General features: G+C 54.0%; 5 protein-coding genes across 5 annotated transcripts; 3 read left to right on the forward strand and 2 right to left on the reverse strand.

Moving 5' to 3' along the window:
- Positions 1–2,086: 2,086 nt before the first annotated feature.
- IWZ02DRAFT_7295 (uncharacterized protein) lies at positions 2,087–6,403 on the reverse strand. Its single transcript, XM_066771129.1, has 4 exons — positions 6,235–6,403; positions 5,715–6,164; positions 5,190–5,573; positions 2,087–5,133 (listed from the first exon to the last, which is right to left on the reverse strand). The coding sequence occupies exons 2-4, from the start codon at positions 6,035–6,037 to the stop codon at positions 2,277–2,279; spliced, it is 3,564 nt and encodes a 1,187-aa protein (XP_066626860.1). The 5' UTR covers positions 6,038–6,164; positions 6,235–6,403; the 3' UTR covers positions 2,087–2,276.
- Positions 6,404–6,699: 296 nt separating this feature from the next.
- IWZ02DRAFT_486409 (XRCC4-like factor-domain-containing protein) lies at positions 6,700–8,434 on the reverse strand (the record flags this gene model as incomplete). Its single annotated transcript, XM_066769258.1, has 2 exons — positions 6,700–7,506; positions 7,562–8,434. 2 exons carry the CDS (start codon positions 8,432–8,434, stop codon positions 6,700–6,702), a joined length of 1,680 nt encoding a protein of 559 aa, XP_066626861.1.
- A 178-nt stretch (positions 8,435–8,612) lies between these two features.
- Positions 8,613–10,527, forward strand: IWZ02DRAFT_7389 (mid region of cactin-domain-containing protein). The gene is made up of 5 exons (XM_066771148.1): positions 8,613–9,085; positions 9,134–9,601; positions 9,649–10,263; positions 10,327–10,359; positions 10,414–10,527. Exons 1-5 carry the CDS (start codon positions 8,690–8,692, stop codon positions 10,429–10,431), a joined length of 1,530 nt encoding a protein of 509 aa, XP_066626862.1. The 5' UTR covers positions 8,613–8,689; the 3' UTR covers positions 10,432–10,527.
- An 836-nt stretch (positions 10,528–11,363) lies between these two features.
- Positions 11,364–13,498, forward strand: IWZ02DRAFT_7391 (uncharacterized protein). The gene is made up of 2 exons (XM_066771151.1): positions 11,364–12,463; positions 12,517–13,498. Exons 1-2 carry the CDS (start codon positions 11,642–11,644, stop codon positions 13,243–13,245), a joined length of 1,551 nt encoding a protein of 516 aa, XP_066626863.1. The 5' UTR covers positions 11,364–11,641; the 3' UTR covers positions 13,246–13,498.
- Positions 13,499–17,886: 4,388 nt separating this feature from the next.
- Positions 17,887–19,773, forward strand: IWZ02DRAFT_504089 (polygalacturonase precursor; the record flags this gene model as incomplete). The annotated part of the gene is made up of 3 exons (XM_066770348.1): positions 17,887–18,217; positions 18,609–19,165; positions 19,247–19,773. 3 exons carry the CDS (start codon positions 17,887–17,889, stop codon positions 19,682–19,684), a joined length of 1,326 nt encoding a protein of 441 aa, XP_066626864.1. The 3' UTR covers positions 19,685–19,773.
- Between the last annotated feature and the right edge of the window lie 1,100 nt (positions 19,774–20,873).

Consider the following 20,873-nt stretch of genomic DNA (forward strand, 5'->3'; position numbering starts at 1 on the left):
CGGCTCCGTCGTGGCCACCGGCGATCAAGCTGCAACAACCAACGCCCACGGCCAGCCGATGATCCATGGGCCCTCCCGCTTTAGCACCCACCGCCGAATCGGCGCAGCCGAGCCTGGCCCTGGGCCCGCATCCTACTCGTTCGCGCCGCCGACTGCAACCTCGGAGTACGCGCAGGCAAGCGTGCAACTGGTCTGGTCGACCATGACATGGACGTGATGCGATGCGATGTGGTATGTGTACCTGAAGAAGTTTCAATCAAGGGGTCGATGGCATGCGGCTTTCTTTACTGGCAACTCCCTGCTTGCGACCTGCACGCGCCACGCGGCCAGAGCGGATCGCCGCCGAGCGAAAAAAGATGCTTAATCCAACACCAACAATCCACCTGCCGCTTCCGTCGGCGCCCTGCCGGGCCCATCCATCATTCATCGCCGCATTTCATGTCTGGCATGCTGAGAGCAAAAGATAGGGGCTTTTCCACGACAGAACGACCATTGTTTGTTGACGTTTTGACGTTTTGACGTCACTGCGCTCTAGCTGTCCGCTCTTAGCTACCACCTACCGTCATTACCATAGCCGCACAGCAATCTCCCCCACCATCCGCCGCCGAAAACAGCAAATTGTACCAAGAACAGCAACGGCAGCAATGCCAACAATTACTTGCCCTCCTGACGTCCATCCTCAAACATCTGTCGTCAGTCACGTTTCCTTTCTATCTGCGGCAGCCCGTCCGTCCGCAGTTTGGTAACAAAAGTCGTGCCACACACAAGTACGGGTTTCCGCGAACTGGGTCCTGAATAGTCCCTGCTACTATCCTGTGTAGACAGACGCTTGAATGCTCCCAAATCGTGGCCTTGAAGAGATGGGAGGTAGCTCGAATGCTTCTCATCATGAACAACCAGTCCAGGTACACGAATGCCCCCTCTAATTTTGCACGCTCATTTTTTCTGTGCACGCCTTGACTTCCACTACCAAACCTCGGTCCGTCCGCCATTGCCATCCATCCATCCGTCGCGCGCGTGCGTGGGTGCGCGGCTCCCGTCGCGTGAAACTTGATCCGTCGCGCCATGCTCGCCTCCAAAACAATTGCATCTTGCGATCTATTACTGCAAACGATCCATCTGTCACCATCAGCTATCATACTTTTCCAACAAATGCGATCGCGAGCCATCATCATGTAGATCACCACGACCGCAGCAATCAACTAACTTGATTTGGTTGGTTGTTGACACCCAACATTTCCTCCGTCTGCGATTCTGCATCCGTTTTTGTTTCTATTTATACACATAACACACACGTACCCTCTCTCTCTCTCTCCCTCTCCATCACTAATAGCACCAACCAAACACCTCATTACATCCTATCTCATTCTCTCTCTTCTACTCTCTCTCTCCTCACGTTCTCGAATAAACAAAAATCCAACTCCTAGCCTAGCCACCATACACCCAGGTAAAATGCGCCGCTCACCCAACACTACTCCGCTCCGTTTAATCATTTCTCATCTCTCATCTCACCCCATCAACAAGCCAGTCCTTTCTTGGGTAGTCCGCGCGAGACTAAGACGTGAAATTGATGATGAGAGACTGACCGACCGACCGCCTTATTACCTGGGTATGTAGGTAGGCAGGCGGGTATACGTGTGCGTGTGAGTGTGTGCAACCCGTCCCGACATGACCACCCACGCCTCCTCCTCCTCCTCCAATCGCCTGCCTCGCTGCGTGCCGTCAGTCCGTCCGTCCGTCCATCCGTCCATCCGCCCGCCCGCCCAGCCGACTGGCCGCCTACTTGCCCATCTGCAATCGCGTCGCCGAGTTTCCGTGTCCCGCACCGTCGTTGGTTCGTTCGGCTGCCGATTCGTGTGTAGACGAGGAGGCGTCGAAAACCAACCAACGACGACATGTTAGACCGACGGCCAAAGCACAGCAGTTGGAACCCAAGAGAAAGAGAGGAAGAGAAGAGAAGGAAGAAGCGGCGGCGGAGAAGAGGGGAGATGCAGAGAAAAAGGAAAATAACAGATGAACCAATCAACGTTCTAGACAACAAAAAGCCATCCGCCACCACCACCGCATCCGCAAACCCCACTTAAAAAACGGCTTTCACCTCGGAAGTGAGCCACTGGAAAGCCCCCATCGTCACCCAATGAAAGCAGCAAGCCCACACTTAAAACGCGTGGTACCCTCCTCGGGAGCATTCATCCTCCGTCCACCACGCTGACCCAGGTAACCACCGCCACCTTCTCACAGCTCTGATACCCCGACTGTACGATTGACCCAACCACCTACGGACCTCTCTGATCCGGTAAACACTCCGGACACACAGGCACCGGACAGTGCGGCAGCACCTCGTACGCCTGGGAAACCTGCGCATTCCCACAAGGTGCGAGAGCGGAGTAATCCACCAGGGGCGTGGCCGCTGCCGTTGTCCTTTTCGAGGCCATCATGCTTGCCGTCTTGGCTGCAAGAACATCCATTCTGCTGCCCCTTCCGCCCCACGTCTTGTTGGCATTTTTGTTGTTGGGGTTGGAAACATTGATACCGTAACCCAAGTAGCCACTCTTGCCATTGCTCTGGTTGGTGTTGTGCGCATAAGTCGGCCGCCATGTCTGCGACCCCGTCACCCCCAGCACCGAGGCACGCATGTCTGCAAATGACTCGAAGCGCAGCGGGCCGCCGCCGTCACTGCGCCAGCCACCCGTGCACTCGTAAAATGGCGAAGGCGAGGCCGGCGAATAAGGGCATTGCTGGGCCCAGAATTTCGAAGAAGACGGCTCCGTTCTGTTGGAGTGGCGCGAAGTGTTGGACAAAATGCTTGGTGACGACGATGGAGCTCCAACGTGAGTATTGCTGGGGTAAGAGTGTCGGTGGTGGTCGTCTGAGTGAAAGGTGGTAAGGTTAAAGACGGATGGGCGCATGGTGCTGTCCCAGCCAAAAGCGTAGGGTCCGGCTGGAGTCACTGCCGGTTTTTTCTCAGAGCCGCCGGTGGTCGCCGCGTTGCTGATGCCGCTGCCAGACGGTGTTGTGTACCCGTTAGACATATGAGGGCGCGGAGTTGAGGCGCGCGTGCTGCTATCCGTCCCAGATGATTGGTGCGCCGAAGCGGTGCGCCGCGCTTGTTCGATGCTGTCGTTGGTGTTGGTGTCGACAGCACTGCCCCTCGTTGCTGTGTTCGCCTCTTGCGTCACCCCCTTTCGCTTCAACATCCTGCCCATCCGGTTCTTGGATTTGCCTTTCTTGCCCGTCGGGCCTGATAATGCTGTCTCTGCGCCGCCCATGTCCGCTGATACTGCTGAAGTCTCTTGCGGATGCTGCTCGTCCCGATTGGACGTCAGCCTTGTCTTTGCGTTCCCGCCGTCGTCAGTTTGATGGGCAGGAATGGCATTTACCCATGAGGCATTGGCCCACTCGGTTGGAATCTGCGGACGAGGGAAGCTAGAGCTAGGATTGGGCGTGATGACAAAGGGTCCCGACGTGTGGTGCGTCTGCGCCAGCGCCTGGGGTACAAATTCCTTGGCCTGCGCATTCAACGTCGTCGCCGTCACCGTCTTGACCTGTGGCTGTAGCTGTGGGCTTCGCGGTGCTGAGACCCCTTTGTTCTCAGACCCGCTCTTGAGCATCCGGAGAAGCTGTACTGCAGGCGTTGACATCTTGGCCACGTCAGGGCCCACCCGTAGCACTACAGGATTTGGGTGCATCACGCGTGGGGCTGACATGATTCGTCGGTGCAGCGAACGCGTTGTCGTTCGAGGTGGTGGCGCAGTACGACCCAAGTCTTGGGCATAATGTGTCGACCAGTGTGCGCCCTGGCTGGGTGAGACGACGTCGTACGGCTCATTGGACGTCACAACCGTGTCGGTGCCGGTGTTGGAAGCCACACGCAGTTGAGCAACCAAATAGGAATCTTGAGACTGTAACGATGTTCTCCTTCTGTCATCTTCATGGTCAATAGGCGTCTCACGGGCCGACGCCTCTTGTTGGGTCTTCTTAAGAGGCTGCGTTGCGCCGGGGTATGTGCCTTGTCTTGTTCTAGGCGCTGACGAGCGAAACTTGACAGATTCCGCATCTGCCTCGACGAGGATGACCGTGGAGTCTTCAGAATAGTCGGCCAGACTGCCATCGGAAACCATTCTCCTTTTCAATTCTCCAACAGCAGCGTCGGCGTGACTAATCGCCTCGTTGGACCTCCTCATTTCGTTTCGGGCTGTGCCAATTTTGACGGAACCACTAGACTGCAGGCCACCAGGCGGCAGTGAAACGTCCTCAATGTGCTGAATGGTGGGTGACGGACGCCTTTCCATGTTTGTATGACAATGTGTAAGAGTGTTGCGTTCTGGGTTGGCAAAAGTCTCCAGTCGCGACGGATGCGCTTGTGCATTCTCGCCGCCGTGCTCAATGGCGGCATTCAATTCCGAATGAGTGCTGAGAAGACCTTCATGGGCTCGAAACTTGTTGCACAGACGTGGAATTCGCGAGTGTGAGGGTGAAGCCGGCGTCCAAGAATGCTCCTCGGTGCTAAAGGCATTGTGACCATGAGTCGTGTGTGCGGAGTGGGGAGTAAGTTTGGCAGATACAGTGTTGGAGCCCGGCAAGCCACCTGGAGAAAAGGGATCATCGGTAGAGTCTCTCGCCGCCTTTTTGGTCTTGCCTTTGAGTAGCTCTGCGCTCGACTTCTCCTTGACCTCCCTCTCTGCTGCACGACGGGCGGTCTCAAGCTGAAAGGGTACTGTCTTTGTCGGGGACTTTGTGGATGGCTTGTTTGGACTCTTCCCAGGGGAGTAGCTCGATGAGGATTTGGTTGGCGACGAGGCTGTCTTGTTGGCAGTTGCGGCAGTCTTCAGCGAAGGAACAGACTTTCGCCTTGATACATCCCCGGAACTGCCATTTGGACTCGTTGCGAGCCACTCTGAAGGCAACGTCTTTCTGTTGATTTGCGGAATACTGCTGAGACCAGTCGTTGTGAGCGGCGGCAACGTCTTGCCTCTCAAGATCGGGACCGCCTCTTTCCCAGTAGGTGCCATGTTCGTCATGGTAATACTGCCGTCGAAATCTTCTGGCTGAAAGGATGAGAAGGATGTAGCGGATGCTGTGCCAGTGTCAGAGTCGGCAACGGTGTTCCCCGACGTGGAACCGTACGTTGGCCTGCCATAGTCAGCCAGGAGTTTCTGAAGCTCAAGAATACAATAACGTGGACCTACCGAACTGCGCTGGTAAGCCTTGCGACCTGCGCCCAAGATGCTGTGGAATCCGAGCGACTTCTGGGCTCGGAGACGAACGATGATGAAGACGGACCGGCTTGTGCTTGCGAGCGCAAATCGGGGAAGTCGTTGGGCGAGTCAAGATTCAGATCTAATGCGCAAGCCCCAGTCGCCTGCCTTGGAAGGTTCGACTCAGTCCCGTCATCACGGCGAAGAATGATGTTGCCTCCCCAAACGGTTGTGCTCTTCGCAAAACGCCTTCCTCCAGCGGACCTAGCTCCGCGATCTGCCCGCTCCCGGCTTGCCCTCGTGCCCAGCGCTATCGACTCGTTCGTGCGCTTGGATCGTGAGTCTGCGTTAAGGCCAGGCGCAGGCTCAGTCTTCCTGTCAAGGGTAAGTGGTTGGCCCGTTGTCTTCGACGCCTGCTCAAATCGCGATGCCAGCTTTTGCGCTGGGGACTTGGTCGGGGATTCAGAAGACAAAGTCACCGATTTCTGGCGCTGGGATCGTGTGGGAGATGCGTACTGTGTTGAAGATCGGGCAATAGACGCGTATGTCTGACGGCGTTGTGTACCATGCCTGCGATCCGCATCATCAACCAGGACGTCGTCCACGGCGCGTTGATGTTGCGAGTGATTTGCGAGAGGCGGAAATTCGGTCAAGTGAGGCGATGTATGCGACTCTACCTGTTCTGAGTTGTGGTTGAGGGCATCCTTGTCGGCTTCGCCGCAGTCGCCTTGAGGCGTGGTTGGCAGTAAAGCGGCGTCGTACGCGTCGTCGCAATAGTCGTAAAGAGTGAGCTTGGCATGGCAGCAGCCAGAGTAATACATGTACCTGTAACGGCACATTAAGTTGACAAGAGAATGGATGTGGTTGGTGAAGATGGCTGGATGAGGTTGAAAAGTCGTGCGAGCGCTGCACGTTGGATGAAGTCAGAGTAGACCGACACTCAAACAGACATCGGCCTCGACTCGGCTTTGTTAGTAGTCAGAAAGATGACTGTTAATTCCTCCATCTAGGCTCATACAAGGTAGCTTTAACTTACCGCGAGATTTCAACACCCCCGTCTATGTCTGATCTGCACGCGCTGACAGGTGAATGCCTGGCCCACTGAGAATATGAGGGGCGAGAAATCAGGCGCATCAGCCCAAACAACTGTCGAGGTGCAAAAGTCTACCTAATTTTGTTCCAAACGACAACTAGCTTGCAAGTGGGGAAAGTCAAACGGCTGTGTTCGCAACGTTTGAACAATTTCCGCCCGCTCACTTTCACAGAGGCCCCTTGAACGAAGCAAAACCTAAACCTTGACGTTTGCCCTCAACATATCACATCGACTTTGACCAAGTCAAAATCTAGAAATATCTGATGAAAGCTGACTCACTCAAGCTCACCAAACTTCGAGTGCATGCGCGGCTGACCACTGATTCAAAGGACTGATCTTGCCCGCTGGATGACATGAAAATTGTTGAGGGAGAAGAGGTATCCACCACTGCTGGCAATTCCATCAAGTTCAGAATCTCCGCTTCTTCTTTGCTGGTGGTGGCTTGAATTCCAGAGTAAGTTTCAGCTCTTCGCGCTTGCGGTTGGCTCGTTGCGCTTCCGACTCGTGTGGCTCGTCAGCGGACGGCGTTGATCGGGCAAGACGTGACAATGAGCCTCTTTCCCCAGTCCTTGCACTCTCAACGCCATCGACCTCCATATGACTGCCAGACAAGATATCCGGTCTTAGTGCCGAGGCATCTGGACTTGCTGCAGTCTTCTTTCCTCCACCAATCTTTCCCAGCTTTTCCCTCTTTGGCGGCGGCCTTGTGAGCGCAGCAGCAGCAGGTCGTTCGTGTTCATTAGATTCCAGTGCCTTGGGCGGATCTAGATCGGCCTCATCTTCCGTCTCCGTCTCGGATTCTTGATTGTCCTTTTGAGTGACAATTTTGTCCTCTTGGGCCGGAACTTCGGCTGACGGTGTCTTCCAGGGACCCCCCAGCTTTCCTAGCTTCCTCGAAGTCGCAATTTTGGGCCTGTCTATAGCTTGTGAGGAGCGTTGAGTAATTTCGGGTGATGATGAAGTCTTCCGAGCACCCTCAAGTTTCCCTAGTCTTCTTGGACCGGTTTGACTCTCTTGTTGTTCGGCGTCCAATGATGATTGTGTTTTAGGACGGCTTTGCGAGGCCTTTTTCGGTGGACCGTCGAGGTCATCGTCGTCCGTAGTATCATCTTCGGTGCTGTTGGTGTTCGTTTGATTTGAATCGATGGCAGGCTGACCATCAAGCAGAGTAGGGTTTGGCTTGGTCTTGCGCAAGTGAGGAGGAGTCTCTTGTCTCTAAACACCTGAGGTGAGCAATGTGGCCACCTCTACAGAAGGTAGTCCAACAAACCTCGAAGAATTCTTCGTCTTGCGCCCTTGAGTCACCGCACACAATGTTGTCGGCTTGGCTCTCAATACTTCGCTTGACTGGTGGTTCGCGCCTGGCTTGCTCGAATTCTACAGGCAATTTTGAAAGCCACACATCATTGAGGCGATTTTCGTCCTCTCCAAGTGACTGCATGCTGCCAATTTCAGACAATATGAGACTGTCGTCAGTTGATGATGTGAATTTACGGGCACTGCGCCATTTTTCCGCGTCAAAAGCGCCTACTCCATGGACTTGAAGTGCAACTTGCTCCCTTGGTGTCGAATGCTTCGACCCTCTTGTACCCGCAATGCCCGGGAAAACACTTGACAGATCAAATCCGGTCCCTTCGAGTTTATCGAGCAGCTTTGTAATAACGTGGTCCTTCGCACTCAAATGACCGATCAAGTCGTCAATTTGTGAACGCTGCTCTTGGGCCTTGGCTATTAAAGGCAAAGTCAGGTGCTCTTTCACAGACACTTCTGGGGACGGTGCCATGACCATTTCCCACTTCAAATCTTCAAGCGGAGCTGGCAAGGGCGTTATGAGGCGAATTTGAAGAGCAAGATCTGGGCCACGATGGGCCAGCTGCACCGATGTGCCCGTGGAGCCATGGAAGGCTGCATTGATTTTCTCTAGGAGTAAATGAAGCTGATCAGAGTCTTCGGTAGGATCAATGCTTGTATCGAGCTCAAGTGCTCTGCGCAATATCTGCTTCCTGTCAAGGCTTTCTTCCCAGATGTGACACAAATCACTTATCAAGACGGTGTAGCTGCTGGGAAAGAACTGAGGTTTGACGTAGAGGCGGATGTCGGAGTCCAGAGAATCGGACTTCAGACGAGTCCACGGAACAACCATTTCCGCCCGTGATGATGCTTGAATGGCATCAGGTAGCAGGAGAGGAGATGTTGTTGCTAGGCCAGGGCGACGTGGGGCGGCACGCGTACCTGAGTTTGGTCCGTGCACTTGGCCGCTTCACCGCCTTCGAGGATCAGCCACAGACTGGATCCGTCCGTGCGCCTGTTGTCGCGTCCAAGCCTGTCGCCGTCATTCCGAAATCGCAGTCTTCTCGACCTACTGTACAAACCTCCAAGACGCACCCGAAGCTTCGACATGAGCGCCAACAACCAGCCGCCTTGGCGCTCCCGCCCTTCAGCTGGCGTGAATCGCCCCACCAATTCTACCATTCCTCGAAAACGCGCGGCAGACACCCAGGAGGAGGCCTGGGTGGCAGACGAGGATCGATTTGTCCTCCAACAAGCGAAAAAAAAAGCCGCCATCCGGGTCAGGAACGGCCGAGCAAAGCCAATAGACTGGCTTGCGGTCACCCTCCGCGTCATCGACGGCACGAAAGACCCAACCGAAGACGAAGACGAAATTGAGCTTGAGATTGTGGATCCAGAGGGAGTCTTGGAATCACTCGATGCTGGCCAGATTGAAGAGCTCGAGAAAGACATTGACACATACCTCGCCCTGGAGATAGATAGGAAGAACAGGGAGTTTTGGAATGTGAGGATGAATGCTACTGGTCCATTTCAGCTTGCTAAATTGAAGTAGACCCTCAAAGTAATATGCAAGGATAAGCGACATAAGGCGAACCCAGGAAGCAGAGAAGCTCGTGGGGTCAGCTCGGTTTCTGCCGACGTCGACCGACTCCTCAGCCCAAAGTCCCTCGAAGAATTGGAGACCTTGGAGAAACAAATTCGAAGAAAGCTCGACTCCGATGAATCGATAGACGTGGACTACTGGGAACACTTGTTGAAGAGCCTTCTGGTGTGGAAAGCAAAGGCAAGGCTAAGGCGACTGTCTCAGACGATTGTTGACAGCCGCTTGCAACATCTGCGAAAGCAGCAAGAACAGGAGGCTTCCAACGTTCGCGAGAAATTATCGGTTCTTTTGGGAGACAGAAAAGGCTCCAATCCGCCAAACCATTCGCCATCTATAGATCCGGATCCTTTGCTCAAATTGCGTCCCGAGGACAGGACTTTGCAGCTCAAAGAAGAGAAGTCCTTCCTCGACTCAGTAGTAAGCCATTCCAGCCCCAAAAGTCAGCCACATGCTAATGACATTAGGATGAGGCTCGTCGTAAAGTTCTGAAGCTGGGCTATGTTCCCATCAAACAAGCTGGCAGTGGCTCTGTTGCCCCAAGCAAAATCGCAGACAACACATTGGCCTCTAGCACATCGCGGTTCCCAGCACGGAATGACGACTTTTCACAAGCCACAAAGGCTCTTTATGAACGTGAAGTTGCCAGGGGTGTGAATGAAAACGAAGAGATTTTTGCAGGCGAAGAAGAGGTTGTCACCGCCAACAAGTCTCAGTGGATGGACAAGCATAGGCCACGCAAGCCCAGGTACTTCAATCGCGTCCAAATGGGCTACGAGTGGAACAAGTACAATCAGACTCACTACGACCACGACAACCCGCCACCCAAGGTTGTCCAGGGTTACAAATTCAACATATTCTACCCTGATTTGATCGACAAGACTAAAGCGCCAACCTATCGGATCGAGCGGGAGAACGGACGGAAGCGTGGCCAGTCATTTGCACCCGCTGGGGAGGAAGACACTTGTTTGATACGCTTCATGGCTGGCCCGCCCTACGAGGATATTGCTTTTCGAATTGTAGACAAGGAATGGGATTATAGTGCAAAGCGGGAGCGTGGCTTCAAAAGCAGTTTTGACAAGGTAGGATGAGAGCCCATCACCAGACAGAGCTTCAGTGATGAGTGTGCTGATTTGACGTCTCAGGGAATCCTGCAACTTCACTTCCAATTCAAGAAGGTAAGAAGCCAATCATACTCCCCTGGGCGAAATCAAGAGACTGACTGGTGCCAGATCTACTACCGGAAGTAACTTGAACCGCGAATCCTGCCAGTAGACAACGGCCTTGCCGGCTACTGTTACTAGGCCCCACGGAAAGCCGTTTCCCCGTGTGGCTCCAGTTGTGCCATGGTGCCTCAACGGATGTCAACGCGGGGTGGAAAGTAGCCTGGATCCGTTCCGATCGCCGGTTTGTACGCGAATCAATCTTTGGCGTGTTTGGGAATGGGCACGCAGCTTCTAGCTTCTCTATCTAGCAGCTTTCTCAAACATCAAAGATTAATCGGCACAAGCCCTCTTCACACCTCTGGATCGCTTCTCTTCGTCCGCTGTACATACAATCATATCAATCCAAGCAGTTGGGCTATCCAAGCCACGAACGACAACAATAACAACTGGCTGAGCACACAGCCTCAAACTTCCCCCAGACCAGGTGTATCACGGGACATTCTTGTACTACTGTGTGCCTTCAACCAACCCAATCAGCTCCAAATTCAACGCTCTCCAGCACGTGTCCCAGTTGTCATGATCTCTCACGACGCGCGAGGCGAAGCGGAAGGTACCGTACCCTTGTTGGGAGCGGGCCTTTTTTCCTTCTTGTGTGATGATATCACAAATCTTCGGCGTGGCACTGGCATGCGTGGATGGGCGCCGTTGGGCTGCAGGGTCTACAAGGCCGCCTTCTAGAAAGAAGAGATAGGAGCTCCGACGGGCATTGACTTCTCTCGGTCGGCCGGCCCATGGATGCAAGACCTGTCTTTGTGCGACATATGCAGCTTTCCGGCCTTGTCTCCAAACAGAACTCATCTTCGAGCTCTGGGCTTGGACAATGAGTTTTGGTGCTACGGCTATCGACAGAAACCCCGGCTTTCTTGAGCCAATGGGCTTGTTTCTGTGATCTTTGCCGGTCTGGTGGTCGTCTCGGCTCGCCAGATGTACCAGTGCTTTGCAGACTCAAGCAGACAAAGACAATTGTTCGACAACGGGTGCTGGGCTGTTTGTCTGCAGGTGCTTTGCTCATCGCGCTGGCAACCGCATCGGATGGCGGCTCCCGCGGACGCTGCTGGGAGTTTCCGCCATATAACGTCACTTGAACGGTCCCACGAATGTCGCCCTACATAACCTTTGACCGGCAATACAAGCGCAGTGGGACGGATACTGCTGGGTATTTGCGAATATCCTACTCTGAGTCTTCTCCCAACTTCTCCAACTTTCGCCTTCCACAGTACCATTCACAAAGGCAATGACCGCCTCGGAACCTGTCCAAGCTCTAGCGGAAGAATTTCATAGACGTGATACGCCTGGAGTACCTTTTTTCTCGCCTCTGTCCGCCTCTCAAAATTCAACATCAGCCATGACCTCGTCAGCCTTACTTGTCTCCGGACCAGAGCAGTCCACATTTCCAGAGCAAGAAGTTAGAGGTGGTCCTTCATCCGGCAGCAACGACACTTCTGAAACGCAAGACTGGTACATGACATACAGCCCATCAAGATATCCTCAGAGTTATTCGAACTACACAGCCGCTTGTCCCCCGGATCCGTTTGAGACGCCATCGGCAATCAACTTTGGAGAGAATCGAGACGTGATACCCTCATCACCTCCAGCTGGTCCCGCATCAGCCCTTTACAGCAATTCGAGCTCTTTTGGCGGACTAGATCCCAGCATCCCACGTTCAATCTCCTCCCCATCATGGCTCGATGTCAACTTTCCGCCTGGTTACCAGCCTCCCGATTTGTCCGACCCAACTCCACTGATGACACCTTTTTCTTCCTTGCACGATTCTGGTTACCCTGACTGGTCGTTGACTTTACATTGTCCAAGTACACTTGTGGAAAGAGAAAGTTTCAGGCATCCTCGACCAGGTGAGGGAGGAATGTGCGACCCCAGCGCCGACAAGACAGAACCATACGCAAAGCTCATTCACCGATGTCTCATGCAAGCTCCAAACAAAGAGATGGTCCTCCGCGACATTTACAATTGGTTTAAGAGCAACACCAACAAGGCTGCAGACAAACGGACCAAAGGATGGCAAAACAGTATCCGCCACAACCTATCCATGAATGGGGTAGGTTAATTTCATCCTTCTTTTTGCAAGTCCAAGATGGCTAACAAGGATAGGCCTTCCAAAAGGTTGAAGTTCCTGCTGGAGGCGACCAGAAAAAGGGCAACATGTGGCGACTCACACCTGAAGCCGTCCGTGATGGAGTCAAGAGCACTACTCGATACCGATTGAACAACAAGTCACATCGATCAAAAGCCTCTTGTTCAGACTCATCATCACAACGCGCCGACGCAGGCAAAAAGGGTGGCCTGGCAGCCCGGCACAGCAGGCAGCATCGGTTTCCAGAAGTCGACGACTGCACCCAGTACATGCAAGACCTTTCCATGTCACGATCCTTGTCCAATATCTCAGACCTGGTTCCTGAAGGCTTCAGAAATCTGACCAACAGCGGCCTGGACCAACGGCAATGGTACGGATTCGAATCCGCACACAACCCTTGCCGAGAGCCAGGATCAACAGAAGCGCCAACTTGCAACTTTACAATGCGGCAGCCGCTCAGTCCCTCGCCGATGAATCCGTTTCCCCCTAGCTTCCACCAGCAGCAAGCCTTCTACGCCGCCAGCCCCAATCTCTCATACGTACACCAGATACCAAACGCAGCGCAAGACATATTCTCAGCGTCCAACGGGACCGATTACGGATTCGACATGATGGCCGGATCACCGGAGTACGCCAGCGCCGCATCAGATATTTCGGAGCCTCAGACACCGATCCCAGCCGGTCCTGAGATGGATGACACGGGGACCCACCGCTTCTTCGATGCGGGACCGGGTACGACAATTTGAAGGTGGAGAAAGATCACGTCTCCTTGCGGCGGAGATTTATGCGGAAAAAAAAAAAAAAATTTGTCTCGTAGTGGAGAGCGCGCTTACCGCACCGTCGCGGTGATCCACCGGACTGCGTTTTTTGCGTCATTGGTCGGAATTGAATGCTGGTGGTTTCTGTATTTTCCCCCCTTCATGTTTCCCATCCCCCCTGCTCTGTCCGCTTTTGGCAAGCGCTACTGTACGTGTTTTTGCATGTTGTCCTTTGCGCATACCCACAATTCAACAACGCGATCACGTTCGCCTACATACAACAGTCCTTGCTTGCTTTGTCCACCAGCAGCCTTTCGAGTCCTGCTTTGGCTGCCTGGATAGACAGCCGCGTCTAATCTCCAGCGAAGTCGTTAAGACGCCTGCTCCTTGGTCCGCAGTCTCCCCCTGCATTTGTGTCACTTTCGCATCTTCTGCCGCGTTGGCCGGCCCCTCCCCCCTGTTGTGCGTTTCTTTTGCCTCTGTGTACGTCGTCAATGGACACAAGGTTAGCCGTATGGCCCTCACTTGACAGGAAAAAGGCAGCGTCGAGTATGCGTCGAGACTCTGTCCGCCGGCGTGTGTGGTGTGTTTTCCTTTCCAGCAGCGTTGTCTCGACATTCTTCAGCGTCGTATCTTCACGGCTGTCCGAGTCCGTCCGTTTCCTTCCCGTCGCCGCGTTTCCGCAGCAGCCGCGACTTCTTCACGAAGGTTTCTTCGCGCGAGTTTCGTTGCCCGGTCGCTCGCATGGGTCGTGGCGTTTTCCTTCTCCACTAGCTTCATGCGCTCTCTCTGTCTTCGACCCTTGGTGCGTCGTCGAGTGTGCGCTTGGCCGCAAAGTTGAGGGTCTTCGTATCTAGCCGTTGTACGATTCATGCGGAACATCAAGGGTCCTCGGTCCCGGCCGCAGAGATGCGAATTCGAGTTCTAAGGATGGATGGGGAAGGGCCCCTGGAAGGCGGTCGATCCTGGGCGGGTGGTGGCAGCGGACGAGTGGGAGACGAAGCGGAGGCTGGGGTGGACCTACTTATGTGTGCCGGATAGGTGCTTCTGTGGCGCGGAGCACTGGTTCCTGACGTCCCATTTCAGACTGGATGGTCGTTGTCGGGCCATGTTGAAGCAAGGAGAGTCTTTCAGTACAGCTTTTCCAGCAGCATGGAGACTTTTTGGTGGGCTGCCGGGCTGCATCGCGTGCAACAAGCGGCTCGGTGCGGACAGCTCCGTCTCATAATCAGATCAAGAGACACGCAGGTGCAGAAATGGTTGACGCGCGAAGCGGAGGATGGTGTTTCCCGTTGTCACCTCATGTCCGGTACGGCAGACAAAAGAATGATTGTTGAGGTGTACAGTACTGGTGCATGTGTGCGGCGTTGAAACTTGGGAGAAGTAAATTGCGATTCTCGATGCCATGAAACTCAGATGTCGACGTGCTTGATGACTCCATGTCCGAAGGCGCCTATCATCACAGTGGCTGGAGATCCCAAATATCACACGGAGACCGGATTTTCCGACTGTGCAAAAGCCTACTTAGATCATGTCAAAAGCAATTCGAGATTCGATGTCAAAGTCAGTCTCTCCGCAATACGTGCAGCTGGCACCATCGTATCCACATCTGCCACGTACGAGGTGCCTACAGCTCCATCAAGACTTTCAAAGCCATTCCGGCGACGTGGGCAGCGCTGCCGATCCCGGACCTTAAAATTTCTGTGTGTGGCGTATTGTTCTGACTAGCGGAGAGACATGAAGGATGTTTGTGCAGCGGGAGCTTGTCGCGGCGGCACTGAGCGATCACATCCGATGCTCATCATCCGTGCCTTGACATCCACGTCAGGGACCAGATGCCTTGCTTCGAAGCTTGGTAGCCTCTGCTTCGGATTCATGATTTTTTTCGGCGCACACGGGATATTGACGGCGCAAATGCTTCCAGGTTAGTGCAAGCCGGATGAGTTGTTTTGTAGATCATCGCGTGTCAAAGTTGCCGGCGTCAAATTTTCCTGCGCAAAGCCATCCCCCGAGGTCATTGCAATGAAGGACTTGCCACTGGCCTGGAGCAGAGCCAGAAGTGATGGTAGGGATACGACAACCATAGAGTGACAGGCTTGGAGGAGCATCACGTTAGGTGGTCCGTACCACATCCATCAAGGACCAGGGCGTAGGCGAGTCGCTAGGTGGTTGAAGGTTGGCGAATACCCTGGTTGGCGTCATGTGCTGTGAAAAGAAGCCAAGAACCCCAAACTGAAGAGATTGCGTGAGCGCCAGGGCTGACACGGGTTGATGGCCTTTGACAACGAGCGAACGCCTTCACTCCAAACAGGCGGCTTGGATTCAGCGGTCCGACGCAAGGAGAAGTCCTGCATCCTCCATGCACCAACCTTTCAACCCCTATCCCATGTCTCATCGAGGCTTTTTAATGACAAGTCATGCTTATGTGTCGTCTTCCGAGAGATCATTCGTCCTCTGCGAACGATTCAGGGGGACAAGAAGATCCTCTGATCTTCGACTCGAGGAAGAGCGTGGCAAGTTTCCCAAGCGCCTAGCGAGAGACAATTGAAAAAGCAGGTGGCCTGTGGGTGGCCAATAGCAGTGTAGATCTTTCACCTCCCCGGCGGCCGTTCGAGACTTACTTCGCAGTGCGGCGCTTGTGACGTTCTCTCGTGGCTTTGAATTGCTTTGGTGCGGATTTTAAGGGTCGTTCCTCCTAAATCCATACATCGCACATGTGCATCATATAGACTTTGTGTGGATCTGACCCCGGTCATTGTGACCTAGCAATTTTTGTGCGCGCAGAAGCACAAAGTCGTCACCATGGAATTTGGCGGAATGCCTGTCTCCATGCAATGTGATGGAGAGCTGCAGTTTCGAGACGCGACTGCCGCGTTGTGGTCATTGAAAATGGTCTTGTAAGGAGCCATTTCCGACGAGAGAGTTTTGATCCCGACCAACCCGGTCGTCCACCCTTGAAGCGTCGCGAGTGCACCACCGAATAGGCGCAACGGTTTGGCCGAGGAGAGGATAAAGTATGCTCAACTCTGAGTCTCTTCTGACCAGTCGCGCGAGCTATAATATTCAGCGATGTTGGTGGTGAAAGGACGTCACAATGAGCTTCTGAGTCAGTGCACAGTTGAGAGATGATCATGACGCCAGCAACGAGAAGTGTTCGCCAGTTGGCCCTGGGCAGAGCCGCCTCCGCTAGGTGCTTGAGCCACATGCACTGCTTACCTCGCAATCAGACAAAGATTTGGCAGGTCTCGTGCCTCCAACACTCAACATCTTAACTCATGCATCACCCACCACGCGCACTTCACATGGTCTCGCATTGACACTGAACTTCCTCTGCAAACTCCTTGAGCCGAGGAGAAGGAGAGAATCCGACTTGTACCGAGTTTACTGGCGAAGTCAATTTTCACACATACGGAAGACTGGACAAGACATTGACCTCACCTCCCCCGAAAGTCTCCATCTCGCTCGCGAGCATCACGATTTCTCCAGCACACTCGAACATGTTGCAAAAGTCTTGATGACAGCGTCGAAAAGCCAAGGAGCGAAGGCACGTAGGCCTCGGCTCGTCAGCCTTCGAAGAGGTGCGATTCGAAAGAAACATTCCGTAATCCATCTCTTGTACCTTGGCATGGCTCCCACTTCGAAGCACACATATCTTTGTCGATTTGATCTTCTTCCATGGAGTTGACATCAGAGGAATGTCATGAATCAACGACGACTTCCCGAAAAGGAAGGAGCCCTGGAGTACAGCCGATAGCCGCAACGAGTCGCTCAACAATACGGCTCTCCACTCGTAAAAGGAAATTCAATCGACGGTCCTGAACTGGAGAGCACCTTTCTAGGGCAAAATAACAATGAATCGCGTCTTCGAGTCGTTAGCTCTTGCAGCAGAAGACAGTTCCACTTACCGGCCAACCAACTCACTCTAATCTTCCCGCTCCACGGACACGCCGCCCAAATTGAACCCAATGTCGGAGAAGAGGCGCGGATGCCAACAGGCGCTTCTTTCCTGGACGCAGGTTGGCCTGAAAAGCACCAACGACAGAGTTGAACGCTGAGCTAAGCAACAAGGGTAGCTGTAAGGCGAAACGTGCCATCTCGGTTAACGAGCCCTCGACCCATGCGTCCCAGGATGCGAACAGAAGAAAATCAGGGCGCCTTTGCAACCAACCGACAGGCGTGGAAAAGCAGCCAGCAACGCGGACAATTTGGGCAGCAGCTCCCCAAGGCCATCAACGACGGCTGACGGCGTTGACGAGCGCGGAGCACACAATTGTCCACCAATGGCGCCATGGAGTTGAAGATCGGTCTCGATACCAAGATGCGGAGAAGTTGGGCTACCCCAGGTTTCCCACGGGCGAACCCTTCCACGACTAGCCGCGAGCAGGCTAGCTGGGCGTAGATGTACATGTTCACGCCCCGGGACGACTCCACAGCATGCAGGTAGTCGTCGGACTCGGATGCGGGTGCGGATGCGGATAATTGTAGGAGAATCATGGGCCGCCTGACAGACGACATGCACCTATAATAGATCTCGTCCATGACGACGGCGTCGTTCGTCCGTTGTTGAATCTTCCATCTTTTGCTCCTCGTCGCGTTCGTTAGTGTCGTCGTCGAGACTGGCAGCCAAGCATGTACGGCGCTGCTGTTTTCGCTGCGTGGGTTTGCGGCGCTTCCTTGGCCGCCACCGCCACGTCTCTTGTTGCTCCCCCCGCTGAGCTTATTCCTGAACGCCCCTCCATCTCTGTTGGTCCCATTCCTCCGTACAGGCCGCTGCCAACGTCGCCGCCGAGAAACAGAACCTGCGTCGTTTCAGCAACTGGCAACGGGACTGACGACGCACCGGCCATTCTTGATGCCTTCAAGAGCTGCAACAATGGTGGCGCCGTGGTCCTCTCTGAAAACACGACTTACACCATTGGAACCGCCCTGGATTTGACGTTTCTCGAACACGTCGATTGGGGTAAGCTTATATTTGCGTTTCCTGTCTGCTGGTTCCTTGGGTGCATGGATCGTTGCCGTTTTTCTCATGCCATTTTGCCTTGTCTTTCCTGCAAACGAGGATGCGCGTCTTTAGCCGCGAGCGAAATTACCACCACCGACGAATATCACAAGTCTATTCAAAGACAACATCTTCAGTCAAATCTATTTTCATTCTTCTCTATCGACATCTATCAGCTGTCAGTGATCGACCTTGAGTCATTTTTATTTTCCACGCACTACGCGTAAGACCGAAAACACAAGCCGTGGACTCAGCTTGCTTCCGCCCTACTCCATCTCATCCCCACGAAAAATAGATTTCCAGCCGTTCTCTCTCCCTCACTATAGCACCCCCAACTAACCTTGACCCCCAGTGATCGGCGGCACCGTCCTCTTCACCAACGACACCGACTACTGGCAAAAAGCAGGCTTCAACCAAACCTTCCAAAACGCAACCACCTTCTTCCAGCTCGGCGGAAGCGACGTCAACGTGTACGGCGGCGGCACGCTAGACGGGCAAGGCCAAGCATGGTGGGACCTCTACGCCTCGGACATCTACATCCTCCGACCCATCCTCTTCGGCACCATCGGTCTGCACGGCGGCTCCATCGCCGACCTTAACCTGCGCAACAGCCCGCAGTGGTACAACATCGTGGCCAACTCCACCGACGTTGTTTTCACTGGGATTAGCATTGAGGGTGCGAGTCAGAGCGAGAATGAGGCGAAGAATACGGATGGCTGGGATACGTATCGCAGCTCTAACATTGTCATTATGGATAGTGTGATTGACAATGGCGACGATTGCGTTGCGTTCAAGCCCAACTCGACGGGCGTCGTTGTGCAGGGTTTGGTGTGCAATGGTAGCCACGGTATCAGTGTGGGGAGTTTGGGACAGTATGTCGGCGAGGTGGATTTGGTCGAGGACGTTTATGTGAGTAGACCCAACGTGGTGGTGGTGGTGGTGGTGTTTTCGACACCATCCCAGCTAACTCTGAGAACCCCACACCCGTAGGTCTACAACATCTCCATGAGCAACGCTTCGGACGGCGCACGCATCAAAGTGTGGCCGGGCAGCCCGTCCGCGCTCTCCGGCGACCTCCAGGGCGGCGGCGGCAGCGGCGCCGTCAACAACGTCACCTACGATACGATGCACATCTCAAACGTCGACTACGCCATCGAAATCACGCAGTGCTACGGGCAAAAGAATCTGACCCTGTGCCACGAGTTCCCGGCCAACCTGACCATCTCCAACATCATGATTAAGAATTTTACCGGCACGACGAGTGACAAGCATGATCCGCTTGTGGGCACGTTGGTCTGTTCGAGCGAGACGGTTTGTAGTGGGATTACGGTGGAGGGGGTGGATGTGAGGAGTCCGAGTGGCACGAATGAGTTTGAGTGTACGAACGTTGATGAGGCGAGTTTGGCGGTTAATTGTACGAGGGGATAGATGGATGGGTGTGGGTGGGGTCTATAGCCATGTAGAACTAGCTGTCGATGGAGGTTGAAAAGAAGTTTTGAGACACCTTGGGTTGTTCTTCACGAGTTGGCATCTAGCTCAGTTTAAGGCTCGGTCCGGCGCCAAAAGTCGTGGCACACCCAACAAAAAGGTAGGTGACCAGAAGAAGCGCAGGGGGAAGCATTCATGTATTCCGCAAGGTTTCCGGACGAGAAGCATCCACAAGCTTCTCACTCCCAACAGAAGCCGTCTGTGGATGCCACGACTTTAACCATCAAGCCTCAGTCCCTCAGCACACCCAATTCCAAGACAAGCACTATGCCATCTTGATCGGTAAATGGTGGCCCTGTTGTCAGCCGCCAAGCTCACACGCGAACGATGCCGTCAGAAGAAAAGCACAGCCGAATTCTAGCGATTGGGATGATGATGCGGAATGGGCAGACGCCTTTGCCGGCTGCACGGGCTGCTGCTGTAGATGAGAAGGCGGGCATGGGGGTGTTGTGATGTTGTAGTTGCGGAAAAGTAAATACCAACTGACTTTGTGCTTTGCGGGAGAAAATCAGCGTCCAATTGCAGCTCTGCGAGAAAGGTCAAATGATCGTTATGCGGCGTTGAGTGCGCTGACCCCGTCATTTGTGAAGGTTCCTGGGCTGTTGACTTAATCACGATGCCGGGTGGTGAGGGAAATCATGAGTCCTAGCACTGCGGCTGCGACAAGGGGACATTCACTGCTGCGGAGGGAGATGAAATTACCCTTTGCCGTCACAATGGCGCCTCGGAAGCTGTTGTTCACTCCCGCGACCAGACACAAGGAGGGTTGTTCTTCTCAACAGCCGCTGTGCGGGAGGTCTGAATGTGTAGTCGGACTGCACACCAAGTCGGTCGAGCAAAGCCCCTTCCCATCTCCACCCGATAGCTCATGTTGGCAATCGATTGAACTTGGACGCTTTCGGGACGCATAGAGCATGTCACTGTTGCGGCTCAAAGCACGTTTTGAAATCGATGGAGCGAGTGGTCATGGGTTTGTGTGTGGAAGAAGTCGCCGCTGGATTTCTGAGCTCGTCAATCGTCACGGCGTCGACCGCCGCCGTCCTGAACTAAAGCTTTCCAGCCCCATACAGCCGCGCGCTCCTTTTGAGTCCGTCCCGAGTACCGTTTTGCACCGAAAAAAGAAGAGCAT

Source organism: Phyllosticta citriasiana, assembly GCF_038021145.1.
Source record: "Phyllosticta citriasiana strain CBS 120426 chromosome Unknown IWZ02scaffold_1, whole genome shotgun sequence".
In the NCBI taxonomy this organism is placed as follows: Eukaryota; Fungi; Ascomycota; class Dothideomycetes; order Botryosphaeriales; family Phyllostictaceae; genus Phyllosticta; species Phyllosticta citriasiana.